This window comes from Nesoenas mayeri (genome assembly GCF_963082525.1).
Source record: "Nesoenas mayeri genome assembly, chromosome: Z".
NCBI classification, from domain to species: Eukaryota; Metazoa; Chordata; class Aves; order Columbiformes; family Columbidae; genus Nesoenas; species Nesoenas mayeri.
This window is the reverse complement of record NC_137542.1, coordinates 6,612,575-6,626,370: the sequence shown is the minus strand read 5'-3', so window position 1 is coordinate 6,626,370 and position 13,796 is coordinate 6,612,575. Positions and strand designations below refer to the sequence as shown.

General features: G+C 41.6%; 1 protein-coding gene across 1 annotated transcript; it reads left to right on the top strand.

Moving 5' to 3' along the window:
• Window positions 1–1,082: 1,082 nt before the first annotated feature.
• FAM151B (family with sequence similarity 151 member B) lies at window positions 1,083–12,479 on the top strand (the record flags this gene model as incomplete). The annotated part of the gene is made up of 5 exons (XM_080362193.1): window positions 1,083–1,311; window positions 4,151–4,316; window positions 8,015–8,232; window positions 10,317–10,452; window positions 12,329–12,479. The coding sequence occupies 5 exons, from the start codon at window positions 1,083–1,085 to the stop codon at window positions 12,477–12,479; spliced, it is 900 nt and encodes a 299-aa protein (XP_080218319.1).
• Between the last annotated feature and the right edge of the window lie 1,317 nt (window positions 12,480–13,796).

Sequence of the window (13,796 nt, the reverse complement as noted above, 5' to 3'; positions counted from 1 at the left end):
TGGACTCACAGAATCCCAGAATGTCAGGGATTGGAAGGGACCTCAAAAGCTCATCCAGTGCAATCCCCCCATGGAGCAGGAACACCCAGGTGAGGTTACACAGGAAGGTGTCCAGGCGGGTTGGAATGTCTGCAGAGAAGGAGACTCCACAACCCCCCTGGGCAGCCTGGGCCAGGCTCTGCCACCCTCATCATGAAGTTTCTTCTCAAATTTAAATGGAACCTCCTGTGTTCCAGTTTGAACCCATTGCCCCTTGTCCTGTCATTGGTTGTCACCGAGAAGAGCCTGGCTCCATCCTCATGGCACTCACTCTTTACATATTTGTAAATGTTAATGAGGTCACCCCTCAGTCTCCTCCAAGCTCCAGAGCCCCAGCTCCCTCAGCCTTTCCTCACATGGGAGATGCTCCACTCCCTTCAGCATCTTCGTGGCTGCGCTGGACTCCCTGCAGCAGTTCCCTGTCCTGCTGGAACTGAGGGGCCACAACTGGACACAATATTCCAGGTGTGGTCTCCCCAGGGCAGAGCAAAGGGGCAGGAGAACCTCTCTGACCTACTGACCACCCCCTTCTAACCCACCCCAGGTACCATTGGCCTTCCTGGCCACAAGGGCACAGTGCTGGCTCATGGTCACCCTGCTGTCCCTTGGGACCCCCAGGTCCCCTTCCCCTACAGTGCTCTACAACAGGTCATTCCCCAACCTATACTGGAACCTGGGCTTGTTCCTGCCCAGATTCAAGACTCTACACTTGCCCTTGTTGTATTCCATTAAATTTCTTACCGCCCAACTCTCCAGCCTGTCCAGGTAGAGACAGCACAGGTAGATGGCGGCAGGTAGATGGCAGGTAGATGGCAGCACAGCCTTCTGGCGTGGAGCCCTTCCTCCCAGCTGGGTGTCACCAGCAAACCTGCTGGCCGTGCACTCTGCCGCCGGTTCCGCGTCCCGCCGGCAGCCAGGGCCCCGCTGCCCTCCCCCGGCCCGGAGCGCGGCCGCAGCCCCGCGGGCCCAGCCCGGCAGCCGGCGGCGCTCAGCCCGCCCCGCAGCGCCCTCCGCTCAGCCGCGGGGCGGGCCCGGGCGCGGCGATGGCGGCCGAGGCGCAACGTGGGAGCTGCGCGGCGGGAACCGGCGCTCCCCGCGGTGGCGGGGCCCGGGGCTGGGGCCGCGGGGCTGAGGGGAGCGCTGCGTCGGCCTGGAGCGAGCCGGCGGTGGATCACTTCCTGAGATCGGGGCGCATCGGGGCCAGAGACGCGGCCGCCGTGAGGTGGTTCCACGCCGCCAACAGCAAGGCCCGGGCCCGGGAGGCTGCGAGAAGTAAGTGTGGGGTGCTGGCGGGCGGCCCTGCCCCCGCGGTAACGGAGAGCGGGGTGGCTGGGGGTGCCGTCGGGCGCTCCCGCTTTGTCCGCCGGGCGAGGGTCGACCCAGGGCGGCCACTCGCCCCTGCGAACCGCCGGTAGGACGCGGGTTGTCCTTGTGCACTTGTGCCCTTGTGGCCAGGAAGGCCAGTGGTACCTGGGGTGGGTCAGAAGGGGGTGGTCAGTAGGTCAGAGAGGTTCTCCTGCCCCTCTGCTCTGCCCTGGGGAGACCACACCTGGAATATTGTGTCCAGTTGTGGCTCCTCAGTTCCATCAGAACAGGGAACTGCTGCAGAGAGTCCAGCGCAGCCACCAAGATGCTGAAGGGAGTGGAGCATCTCCCGTGTGAGGAAAGGCTGAGGGAGCTGGGGCTCTGGAGCTGGACAAGAGGAGACTGAGAGGTGACCTCATTAATGTTTACAGATATATAAAGGATGAGTGTCAGGAGGATGGAGCCAGGCTCTTCTTGGTGACAACCAATGATAGGACAAGGGGCAATGGGTTCCAAATGGAACACAAGATGTTCCACTTAAATATGAGAAGAAACTTCTTCACGATGAGGGTGGCAGAGCCTGGCCCAGGCTGCCCAGGGGGGTTGTGGAGTCTCCTTCTCTGCAGACATTCCAACCCGCCTGGACACCTTCCTGTGTAACCTCATCTGGGTGTTCCTGCTCCATGAGGGGATTGCACTGGATGAGCTTTCCAGGGCCCTTCCAATCCCTGACATTCTGTGACTCTGTTTGGAGGTGGCGCCATCCCAAAAGTCAGGGTTGTCACCCCGTGTGCAGGTACCGGTTCACACACGGGGTTGTGCTGTTCGCTTTTTTTGCATTTCGGCACAGAAACAGGTGCTGAGCGATCTTTGGCAAGCCAGCACACCAGGAAACAGTCGCATAATGTATTTATACATCTTAATTTGACTACTCCTAATATTTACATATGCTTATGTCTACTTAAATCTATTGCTCTAAACTTTTCTCGCCTTGGTTTAAATGGTAAACATGAAATTATCCACGCATGCTGAGTGAGCGGGTGTGACAGTGTTCTGACATGAGCCTGCGAGAAACTATAAGAGCCCACGATGGGAACAAGTGTTGGTGGAAAAATACAAGCAGCAGGGACTGTGCACTGATTGATACATTAAGGCCAGAGAGATTGATACATATTGATACATCAAGGACAGCGCAGTATCTTCTGGCAGATCAAAGAATGCTTTTATGGTAGCAACTTTGGTGGGAACGCAAAATGTATCACTGGTGTAATGCATAACTTAGCAAATCAGTAATGCTTGAGCAAGCATCCCAACAAGTATAAATAGAAGCCTGACTTTGTAATAAATGTCTCCCATTGCGCCCCATTCGCTACAAGCAGGGGTCTTCTGGAGGTGAGTAGCTTTCGACAAGGAGGCGTGGTTTTGTAATTAAAATGAGCTTATAATGAGCACAGCTCGTCAAAATTCACAACACACCACTAGTCCTTGCTAAATGTTATGGTTTATTACTACACGCATGTTCTTCAAGCTTTATCTCTGGGTATTTTCCTTCAAGTTCCTCCCATAAATAACCAGTTCCTGTTCTCTTCGAATCCCATTCTTTCTTTCAGGGTCTGCTTTTCACTCCTGTAAAGCTCCATGAACACCAGGATTTTTCTGGTTTCACGCACTCAGGCTCATCTGGGGTGTTGTTCAATGTGTGTGTTTGCACAGGGGGACACAGAAGCTTCTGCTGCAGGTCAGACTGGTGTCCCGGGGTTGTAGTGCTGGGGTTGGACCACAGCACCACAGCTCCCTGTGACACCCGCCTGGGCAGCAGCCAACAGGTTCTCCCTGCTCTTCCCTGGTTGGTGTCACAGAAGGTCACCTTTCCCAGGCCGTGGACACTTCTCCTGTGGACCCACTCTGGAAAACAGAAAATGGAAATTACCTGATTAAAAATCCTTCTCTTCCCTTTCCTTTCCCCTCTTTCCCTCCCTCCCTCTAATACTTCTTGGATTCTACAGGACAGTTTTGTTACTGCTTCCTCCTGTCCCATTTCGTTAAAGATGATTAAAGGCTTTCAAGTTATATGTAACCAGTTTGTTTCAGTGAATTTTAACTTAATTTATGTGAATATTGGAAAAATATGTAATTAATTTTTGTAATTTTGTATGTAATTCGCTTTCTGTTGACTGTATAATCATTATATTTTAAAATGGTTATTTCAGTTTGAGTAACTGTCTGTATTGAATTACCTGCAAATCTGGTGGCACTGCCCAGGCTTTTGGGTGCTTCTCATTACAGAAACCTGTTCTCAAGATCTTGCAGCATTCCTAAAATTTCCACTAACTTGTCTTGTGTTTCAGCTGCCTTTTTGTGGCAGATGTTGCTGGCTGAATGGCTTTATTTTAAAGACTTGAGTGAGATGGGTTGTTCCAATTTTAGAATGGGGCAAAGGGACAGGTCAGTCTCCAACAGTGTTAAAATCTTCTGGTCACATTTAGTCTAAAGGGCTGTCTGGAACCTGGTAATAAGAGGAAAATATTTGAAATGTAGCACGAGTGGATATATTCATGTTGCTGTTCCTCTGGGAAAAAAAAAAAAAAAGAAGTGATTGCTTGGCCAAATGTATCTACAAAAGTAATTTTTCACGTGCTTGTAGATTTCTGAGGAGTTACACAAATAAATGCACTTGGTGATCTTTGTGACAGGGTGAATGTGCACAGGCCAGCATAGAAAGATTTGCCCTGCCGCTGTGACTCTGAAGCAGACACTGGAATTATTGGATGTGCTTCCATTAGAACATTCATTTTCAAATCCACAGGTGGCGTTCATATGATAGAAGCAGATGTTCTTCTTCGTGGTGGTGAGGGAGGGAGTGGAGAACCCATCATGGCTCACCCTCCCGAAACAGACAGTGACAACACACTGCAGGAATGGCTAAAAGAGATTGTCAACACAGATAAAGGCATCAAACTGGATTTTAAGAGGTATCTCGAGACAAAAATATTTTTATATTCTTTGGGTTGTGACTAATGAATAATTTTAGAGGCAGCACTAACTAAGGCGGTGGTAGACCAAATTTTTCTTATTTTAAAATTTAGTGTAATGCATTCCTTCCTGAACAGAAAATGCAGAATCATAATCAGTACTCAGTATAACTAAGTGCATGTCAGGAATAAAAGCTTTAAAAGTGTTTTGAGCTACAAATAATTTTTTTTATATTAAATTAATTTGTTACCATTCTCTAGAGCTAAGTTTTCCCATTGGGGAAACTGAAGTGATAGTTCATGTCTGGGAAACACCTGTGAGTTTCCTGCTTGCGCAAAGGAATTGGGAAAGACAATTTCTGACGGTGAATAATTGAGTTTTTGCAGTCAATTTCCCAATTTATTGATGTTAGTAACATTTTTAAATCTAAGTTTTGAGAATCTAACTGTGGTTTCTTACTGTTAATCTCTAAATTGAATTTCAGTCCTGAACATGTAGCTGTTATTTTGTGGTCTTTTTCACAGGCTTCCTCTCATAATTCTCATAGATGCTCTATTAGCGTATTTTACTCCAGTGCACGTAATTTGTGTGCAGTAGCGTAGTCCCCACCAGTGTTGCCTGTAACTACAACAGCAAAATTATACACCTTTCTTAATTGCTAATTCTTCATTACTAAGATTTAATATTGCGTTATGAGGATTTTGTTGCATGTTATACAGTCATTTCACTAAACTGTAAGTTAAATCGTGAAGTAGTTTAAAAAAAGTAAAAAGTTTTAGAAGTAGTTTGAAGTATTTTCAGTGGAGTAAAAAGTTGCTGGAAATCATGTACTGGAAATACTGTAATGAGGTTTTTTTAATAAACATAACTTTATCTCCATTCTAAATTTAAGTTTATAGTAATGCCAATTGGGAAAGGCAATTTCTGACGGTGAAGTCAGAGGGTGTCTCCCAGGCTGGACAAGGGGCTGAGCCGCCGGGTCTGCCTGCAGCACACAGGACCCTCCTGCTGGCATCCGGCTTCCCTGGGCCCTTCTCTGCCCTGGAAGGGGAATAAAAGTGACGAGGTTTTACAGGGAGTTTCCGAAAAACTTGCTGAGAAGCCAGCTCCTGTTCAGGTCTCATGAAGTTCATACAAATTTAGAAATGTCATCCCATACCACCATGAATATCTTCATTTTCCCAGAGGTTTGTTGTTTTATTTTTCCCGCAGGGAGAGGAATGCTATAGAAATGCAGAAAAATGAGAAGTGATTTGTATCTGTTGTATCATACAATCACAGTTTTCCTCTCCAAGGTCATGAAAACGCAAAAAACATGGGCAGGCCAAATCCTTTTAGAAGGAATCTGTAAATGTCTGACCCACCAGAGAACTGAAAGGGCAAGGACAGTAGATGTTTGCTTGGAATTGTTTGTTGATGGCTGGTTTTATTTTGTTTGATTTTTTTTTTGTTGGTTGGCTGAGTTTTGTTTTATTTGTGTGTTTCTTTGTGGGTTTTTGTTTGTTTGGTTTTGGTTTTTGTTTTGTTTTGTTTTGTTTGTTTTGGTTTTTTTGTATGTGGGGGAGTATTTTAATTATTGTTTAAATTAATTTTAAGATATCCGACTCTTATTTTTCCACAAGGAATTTCCAGCCAAGTGGAGTGATTTTAAAAAACTTTAAAAATTATGTTGCATCATAGAAGTCTAATTGCATAAAAGCATTTTAAAAATACAACCACACAGTGCAGATATAGTCAAATGAGTGACAAAACAATTTTGTATTCTTTTGAAAAATATTTATTTGGATTGGAATTGCTGAAGTTTTGAAGATTATTTCAACAGTGCTTAAAAATACATATTTTGTATTTTTCTACTCTGTCAGTATGATTGAGTACACAGTCACGTTTCCTGCTGGCTTTATCTACAGAAATGAATCTATTCTGCAAAAGGACTTCAGAGTCCCACTTTAGAAATGCCAGAATCATTCGATATGGAGTCAGCAATACTTTTGAATTTTCCAAATGCTGTGCAATAAAAACAGTTATGTCCGTGGGTTTTTAGTTGTTGTTTGTTTCAAGAGATGCTGCTTTAGGCTTTCTTCTATTTACATTATCTTGTACTTTGTAGTAAAAAGGAAGGCATTCCAATGTTTTTGACATTTACTTGTATATGGGAAAATGCGAAATGTTCTGGGCTCAGACAATGTGAGAAATACTGAAGTCAATAATGTTAACTCAAGCTATGACTCACTTTTCTCCCATACTAACTGGAAGTGTGTAGTGGAATTCCTTCCAATATAAGCAACTTTCTCAACAGTACAAAAGATAAAATTACTTTTCACAGGAAAAAACAGGGGCAGCTCTAGGTGGGATTTGGCTTTGGAGTTAACCTAATGTAACAACTGGCTGCCATTCACGTTTTTGGCTGCAAATCCTGCCACAATCCACCCAACCTCATCATGAGCGAGGTTTGGGAATAGCTTGGTACTTAGCCATCTCTAATAAACAGTGAGAATAGTTTTTTACCGCTTTATGTCCCTGCATTCACAGACTGCTGAACAAGGAATTGAACAGGGAAGAGTTTTCAGTTGGCTCAGCTCTTTATCAGGTCAGTGCAAGGTTTTGAGGAAGAGAACAGAACTTATTCAGAACTTTTGATGACTTGCAGGAGGAAAGACGGATCCTTGCTAATTAGTAAGGAAATCACAACCCTGACCATAATGATGTTAAATTCCTGAAGGTTATATAGAAATTTGCTGTAAAAGTACATATTTTATTGGCATTCATTCCCTTTCTCCATTATACCACTTTTCCTTTCCTTCCTTGATACTGCTGTTTCAAAAGTTTTGTTAGGATAGAGAAAGGTTATCTTTTGCATCCTAGTTATGCTTTTTTCTTTGTGAGAACAGTGAGAATATTTGATTTAAGATATTTTGTTAAATGCTTACAAGAGATGCTGCATTGGTCCCTCTACTGACTATATCTCATACTTAGAAACTAGCTGTAGGATGAATACCTGATGGGCAGACTTCACATACTGCCACTATGCCACACTTTTGAGCTGTGAGAACACCCACGATCAGGGATAAAATTTTCAGATGGGTGACTTTACAGTCTATAAGTTGCCTGAAAATGTTAAGGTTTTGGGTTTTTATTCTCCTGGTATGGGTGCATTGTCTTGCACAGTTGTGAAGCTAACTTTCTGTCTGTTAACTAGATCTGAAATATAGACAGAAGCTTAACCACTTCAGGTGCTGTTAAAGTTGAGAGAGATTAGTTTTACCCTTTGAACAGTGTATAAACTTCAGGGACGAGTAAATAGAATAAATATATTTAAATTCATGGTAGTATTTGTGGCTTTCAGGTATCTTCAGCCCAATAGTCTAATCTAAGCCAAAGTGTTAGAGCCTGCAGTGGCTTCCTTTATTCAAATCCTTCCCAAGTGTTCAGTAATATCCAATTCTTAACAGGTTACAGTCAGAAGATTAATGAGATAAGAGCCACAAAGCAGTTTGTGTTGAGCCACAAGGGAGACAGGAGGCTTGCAACACTTCACACCAGCATAGTCACCTGATGGTATCATAGAAAAGGTCCTCAGCATTTGCTCTCTGGCTTACAGGGACAGTTTCATTAACGTATCAATCTATACAAGCACTGTGCATCGCCCGTCCTGGGTCTGAGGGAAGTGTCGTGTCTCTCTGGTGTGTTTTGGACACAGTCTAGAAGCTGTCCGACCTTCCCTGGAGCTTCTTGAGCATGTGAAGCAGCATTTGAGGCGACCCGTTTGGATCAACGCAGACATCCTGCCGGGACCTAATGGAAGTAATGCTGCGGTGGATGCTAAAGGATTCCTCAACACTGTCACTTCGTTTTTCCCAGATGTGACCTTATCGCTGGGATGGACAACTGGCTGGCACCCTGGCAAACAGAACAAAGGTAAGGATGGAAAATTTGATTTTTACAACACAACATCTGTTTTCTTCAAATTCATTTAACAGTGGATTCAGAATAAGTTCTATGCCACCCAGTCAGTTTGAAAATAATAGTCACAGAATCACAGAATCAATCAACTGGGTTGGAAAAGACCTCAGAGATCATCAAGTCCAAGCCTTGGTCCAACTCCAGCCCATTGACTAGATCATGGCACTAAGTGCCATGTCCAATCTCAGTTTAAAATCCTCCAGGGACGGCGAGTCCAGCACCTCCCTGGGCAGCCATTCCAATGGCTGACCACTCTCTCTGGAAAGAATTTCTTTCTAATATCCAGCCTAAATTTCCCCTGGCAGAGTTGAAGCCCATGCCCCCTTGTCCTATTGCTGACTGCCTGGGAGAAGAGACCAATCCCCACCTGGCTAGAACTTCCCTTCAGGTAGTGTAGTGAATGAAGGAAGAATTCTTTTCTTCATTGGAATATGTTTTATACTGTTTCATAGCATTTAGGTCAGTGTTTGAGTTGCAGCGGAATTGTATAAAACCATGATATTTTAATTGTTAAACAGTATTTTGTTCTCCAACTTGTTCACACATGCTGAGAAATTTTGGGGGACAAATTGCTTACACCCTGTTCCAGGTCATCTGCTCCCTGAATCCTGACAGGATTGGTTTGGTAATTGGAATTCTGGCACATTTCCTGAAGCAAAATAGGTTAGCTGGAAGTTTAAAACCCTGCAAGTGTACTTGTGCAGTAGATAACTAAAATAAAATTCTAGGTCCACTTTGCTTTTAACCTTTCATTTCTGGTGAATAATTGAGTTTTTGCAGTCAGTTTCCCAATTTATTGATGTTAGTAACATTTTTAAATCTAAGTTTTGAGAATCTAACTGTGGTTTCTTACTGTTAATCCCTAACTTGAATTTCAGTCCTGAACATGTAGCTGTTATTTTGTGGTCTTTTTCACAGGCTTCGTCTCATAATTCTCATAGCTGCTCTATTAGCGTGTTTTACTCCAGTGCACGTAATTTGTGTGCAGTAGCGTAGTCCCCACCAGTGTTGCCTGTAACTACAACAGCAAAATTATACACCTTTCTTAATTGCTAATTCTTCATTACTAAGATTTAATATTGTGTTATGAGGATTTTGTTGCATGTTATACAGTAATTTCACTAAACTGTAAGTTAAATCGTGAAGTAGTTTAAAAACAGTAAAATTTTTAGAAGTAGTTTAAAGTATTTTCAGTGAAGTAAAAAAGTTGCTGGAAATCATGTACTGGAAATACTGTAATGAGGTTTTTTAATAAACATAACTTTATCTCCATTCTAAACTTAAGTTTATAGTAATGCTAATTGAGTATATACTGTAAGACATGAGAAAAGCAGTGTATTTTACTGATTTCAGCAAGTTGCTGGGATTTTTTAACGTTTGGTGCTTTAAGTTTTGAGTCGCAACATGTACTTGAGAAAATAAATGAACTGTTGTTATTGGAGTTCAGATTTTCATAGCCTGTAGAAATAAGAGAATATTAAATAGCTCCAGTGCTTATAAACATTTCAACAGCAAGCACTTGAAGTGTTTTAGATTGCTTGGTTTTAGCATTTTTAAGTACATAACATTTTACATGATTCATTTCTCGCTAGCTTAAAGATTTCTATTGCATTCATTTGATTTTTTTTTCAATTTTTTTTCCCAAATGTTTGGGTTTTAAGCGTCACTGTCAAGTTAAAACTAGCCCATGTTGCAGTAAATGGCAACATTGCTTTTTAGAGAGAGAGCAAAGAGATAATTTCATGGACATTAGAAAATGTCACATTCTGTAGCTATATGTAAAATTACACTGCGATAAAGAGAAGTAAAGATTTTCAAAATAGCTTCATTTTCCCATGTTAGTATTACTTTTCTCCTCTGGGACAATGACATTTTTTTTAAATAGTGATTTAGCGATTTCAGTTTAGAGTTACGTCACCTTCACAAAACCAATGTTTGCTTTTGTATTATCTTGCAGCGTAACCATTCTAGAATTTATTGTGTCTGTATACAGATTGTATTTGTGAATAATTCTATTTAATCAGTGGTCTTTATCGCAGGCTATGATTGGGCGATGGTGAAGGAAATGGCTCAGATATGCAGTACCCTTTCCCAGCCTGTAACTTTCCCTGTTAGAGCAGCATTGGTGCGACAGTCAGTGTCTGAGCTGTGCTGGCTAATGCAACAGTCGGATAGGTAAGTTTGAGGCCTTTATGTTCAGTTGTCGTTATTGCAAAGGCACATAATTGTTTATATTAAATATAGCACAGTTATCTGTATGTATTTATGCCAGTTACAGTGACAATATTTTTTACTCTAGGTTATGCCTTCAGGTCTTTATTTCATTTAGTTCCTTCATTGTGTTGTCACACAGAAGTGGTCACTATTCATTTATTTAAAATAATAAAATTCCAAAAGCCTCATTTAAAATTACTCACTAAAGGTAGGGAATCTTGTGTAGGTTTGTAATCCAGTCACACTATAAACATTTCGTAAGACTAGTGTAGTCAATTAGACCAAGTAGTTGGATGCTACAATTTAGAATTAATTAAATTTAAATACTTACATTTTATAGATACTTTTTATTAGATTCAGCATTTATATTTTCTGTAATAAAGTGATATAAAAACATTAATGGTGACTTTTAGTTTAGAATTTAATGAACATGCTACAAAGCTTGTTTTGCTTAAGTACTTGAAATACTTTCAGGGGTTTCCAAACACTGACTTAATATTTCTTTTTAAAAATAGTTCTTACAGACGCATAACAATTTCATAGAAAAAAGCTATTTACATATAATGGAATAAAACGGGCTTTGTACATACTATCTTTAACTCATCTTTATCACCTACTCTGCCAACCTACACTTTATTAAAGTTGTTCCTTAAGCATCAACCATCCAATAGGTTCTCACTGGATCCAAGCGTTATTCCCGCTGAAATACTGGGATTTTCTCTTTTACCTCAGCATAAATATCCTGGTTTTTCTTAGTGGCATGATTAGAAGACACAAATTCCAGAGCCAGTTTTGCTGACATACAACTAAATTCTGAAGATTGTGGAGCAGAATGCTTTTAGCTTTAAATGATACTTCGAAGTTTTTCAGGTTTTTTTTAGAGTTGCAATAAAGTCTGTGCAATTAATGAGAAAAGTGTATGTGGTAACGTACAGAAGATATATTCAGTTAATCAGATGGCATTGTTACATATCATATATTAGGTGACAAAACGGTGTGAAAATCACTGACATTGCCTCATATTTTCTGTTATAATGCTCTGCTTGTAACTGTTTATTACTTTGTCAAACTTTAAATGCTCAGCCTGGTAAATTTCTTTGCTGTATATCGGGCTAAGAGTTTTTATTTTAGTCCTTGCGAGGTTTGGCAGAACAGTTCACACAAGGACCAGGCTACAGATTAATTGTTCTGGGTGGTGCAGGAATGTCCACTTCCAAAGTTTTGGGAATTTCTAGCAAGTTTAGCCTTAGAAGCAAGAACTGGGGCTAAATTGTGTGACTTACCTCTGTAATGAGGAAAGAAGAATGTGTCAAAGGAGTAGACCTCTGCAAATTTTAGTTTTTGTGTGTCAAATAGAGGTCTATTTAAAGACTATCAGGTGTATTCTTCAGCTGGTCTGCCTGTACCAAGCGTTCTGTGCAAACCAGGATGTGCTTGATCATGCCAGTTTCTGGGGTAGCGTTTCGATCCAGAAATCGCTTTTCCCATTAACTTGGGGTTCCTGTGGTAAGAAGGGGGTTGGAGGGGCTCGCAGTGCTGTCGGTTGTGGCACACATCCAGGGTGGTGACTTGCCTGGGTGTACAGGGGTGAGGAACGCAGGGACATATTAAACTCTTAATTCTGATGGTTCATAAGCTCTCGTTGCTTACCTTTGAAATCTAAATGACATTAAGTTTTTGGTATTTGATTACATTCCTGAAACTGAGATACCACAGTACTGAATATTTTCAGGAGTTTACTAGTGCAGTGTCTTACACGCTTTATCTTAAGATAATAACATATTCTTTCTCTCTCTTTTTATTATTTTGCTTTTTTCCTTTTTTTTTTTAAATACAGTTACAGCCTCACTGTTTGGACAGGAAAAGAAGATGTGTATTCTGTAGAAGATTTGCTTTACATCCGAGAAAACTTTGATAAAAGTAGGGTTTATTATGACATCTTGGAGCCACAAAATTCTGAATTCAAAAAGGCCATAGGAGTAGAATAGAAAATACAAAGCAGGCAATTTCTGGCCTTATAATACTCAGCCTTTTCAAGTGTGAAGATTTCTTGCTCAGGGAAATACATTTTCCTTCCCAAAAGAATCTTATAGAACACAGCCGTGGTATCTGTATAACACTTTACTGAAAGGCTTCCCAAATAGAAATTTTAATGCCACCTTTAAGAGGTCGGAATTGTTACTTACCATATGCATTTTCCTCTCATTCACCCAGTGGTGTGTAGTAAACGGCGCTCATGTTACCTAAATATAGTACTTCTTCCCTACAAGCATATAAAAGGGAGGATGGCCCAGTGGACAGTCGAGGACCAAATAATTTGCTGCTAACTGCTTTTGTCTAAGCCAAAGTCTGTGGGACACTCAGTCACGACCAAAACCTGTTTTGGGTTTTTACAGGGGAGGAAAAGAGTCAAGACTATGTTAAGTACAAAACTATGCAGTTCTCAAAGTGGTTATTTTGTAGCTCATCTAGAAGCACTAAATTTTTAATGCTATTGCAATCAGATGTTTTCACTCCTAGTCAACAGATTCTGTTTGCTGGATGTGAAGAGCGGGATCTGCGATGCTACGCATCCCAGAGAGAAAGGTTATTTTTACCAAATAAAACTAATAGGTTCTCCGCAGTGCGGTTATTGTGAATTCCATGTCATGGCTTGTCTCTGTGCTTTCTGAGTCATCAGTCCAAGAACTGCTGAGCTGGAGTTGTCTCTGCACCACGGGAGATGCTGGGGCAAACAGAACACCCAAAATGAAGAATGATCCTGTCCTGTACGTGAAGCACGAAGATGGATCACCGTGAGATACGCATCAGAGACAGCACCAAAAGAGCTGTAGTGGTTCATAAAATAGAGAACTGCTGGTGGTTCTTTAAAGAGTTTTAAACTAAAGTGTAAGAGGAGTTACCTAAAAGGTTGCATTGCCATCTTTCTGAAAGCCAGAGGCTCTAGGAATGAAGCAGCTGCACTGATTGTACATTTCTGTGAAAGTACAGTTTTTTGCTACAATCTCCCAGATTGCGCATATTTTTAACTCTCAGAATATGATTTCGAACATTTTCAAAAGTTGATGTTGCCTTTGAAAAATTCTGAAATCATTGCAAACGTTTATTTTCTACAGAAGGAGTCCAACCTCTTTCATTTCAAGCATTTTTTTGGCTCTCTTGCTTCTGCATCCCTTAAAATGAATACAGATACTGAAATCTCTGCAGATTGAGATAGAAGTTGTGTATTGTCATATTTTGCCAAATGCTACATTTTTTTTTCCACAATGACACAGGAGATTTTGATTTCTAAATGAAATCTGACT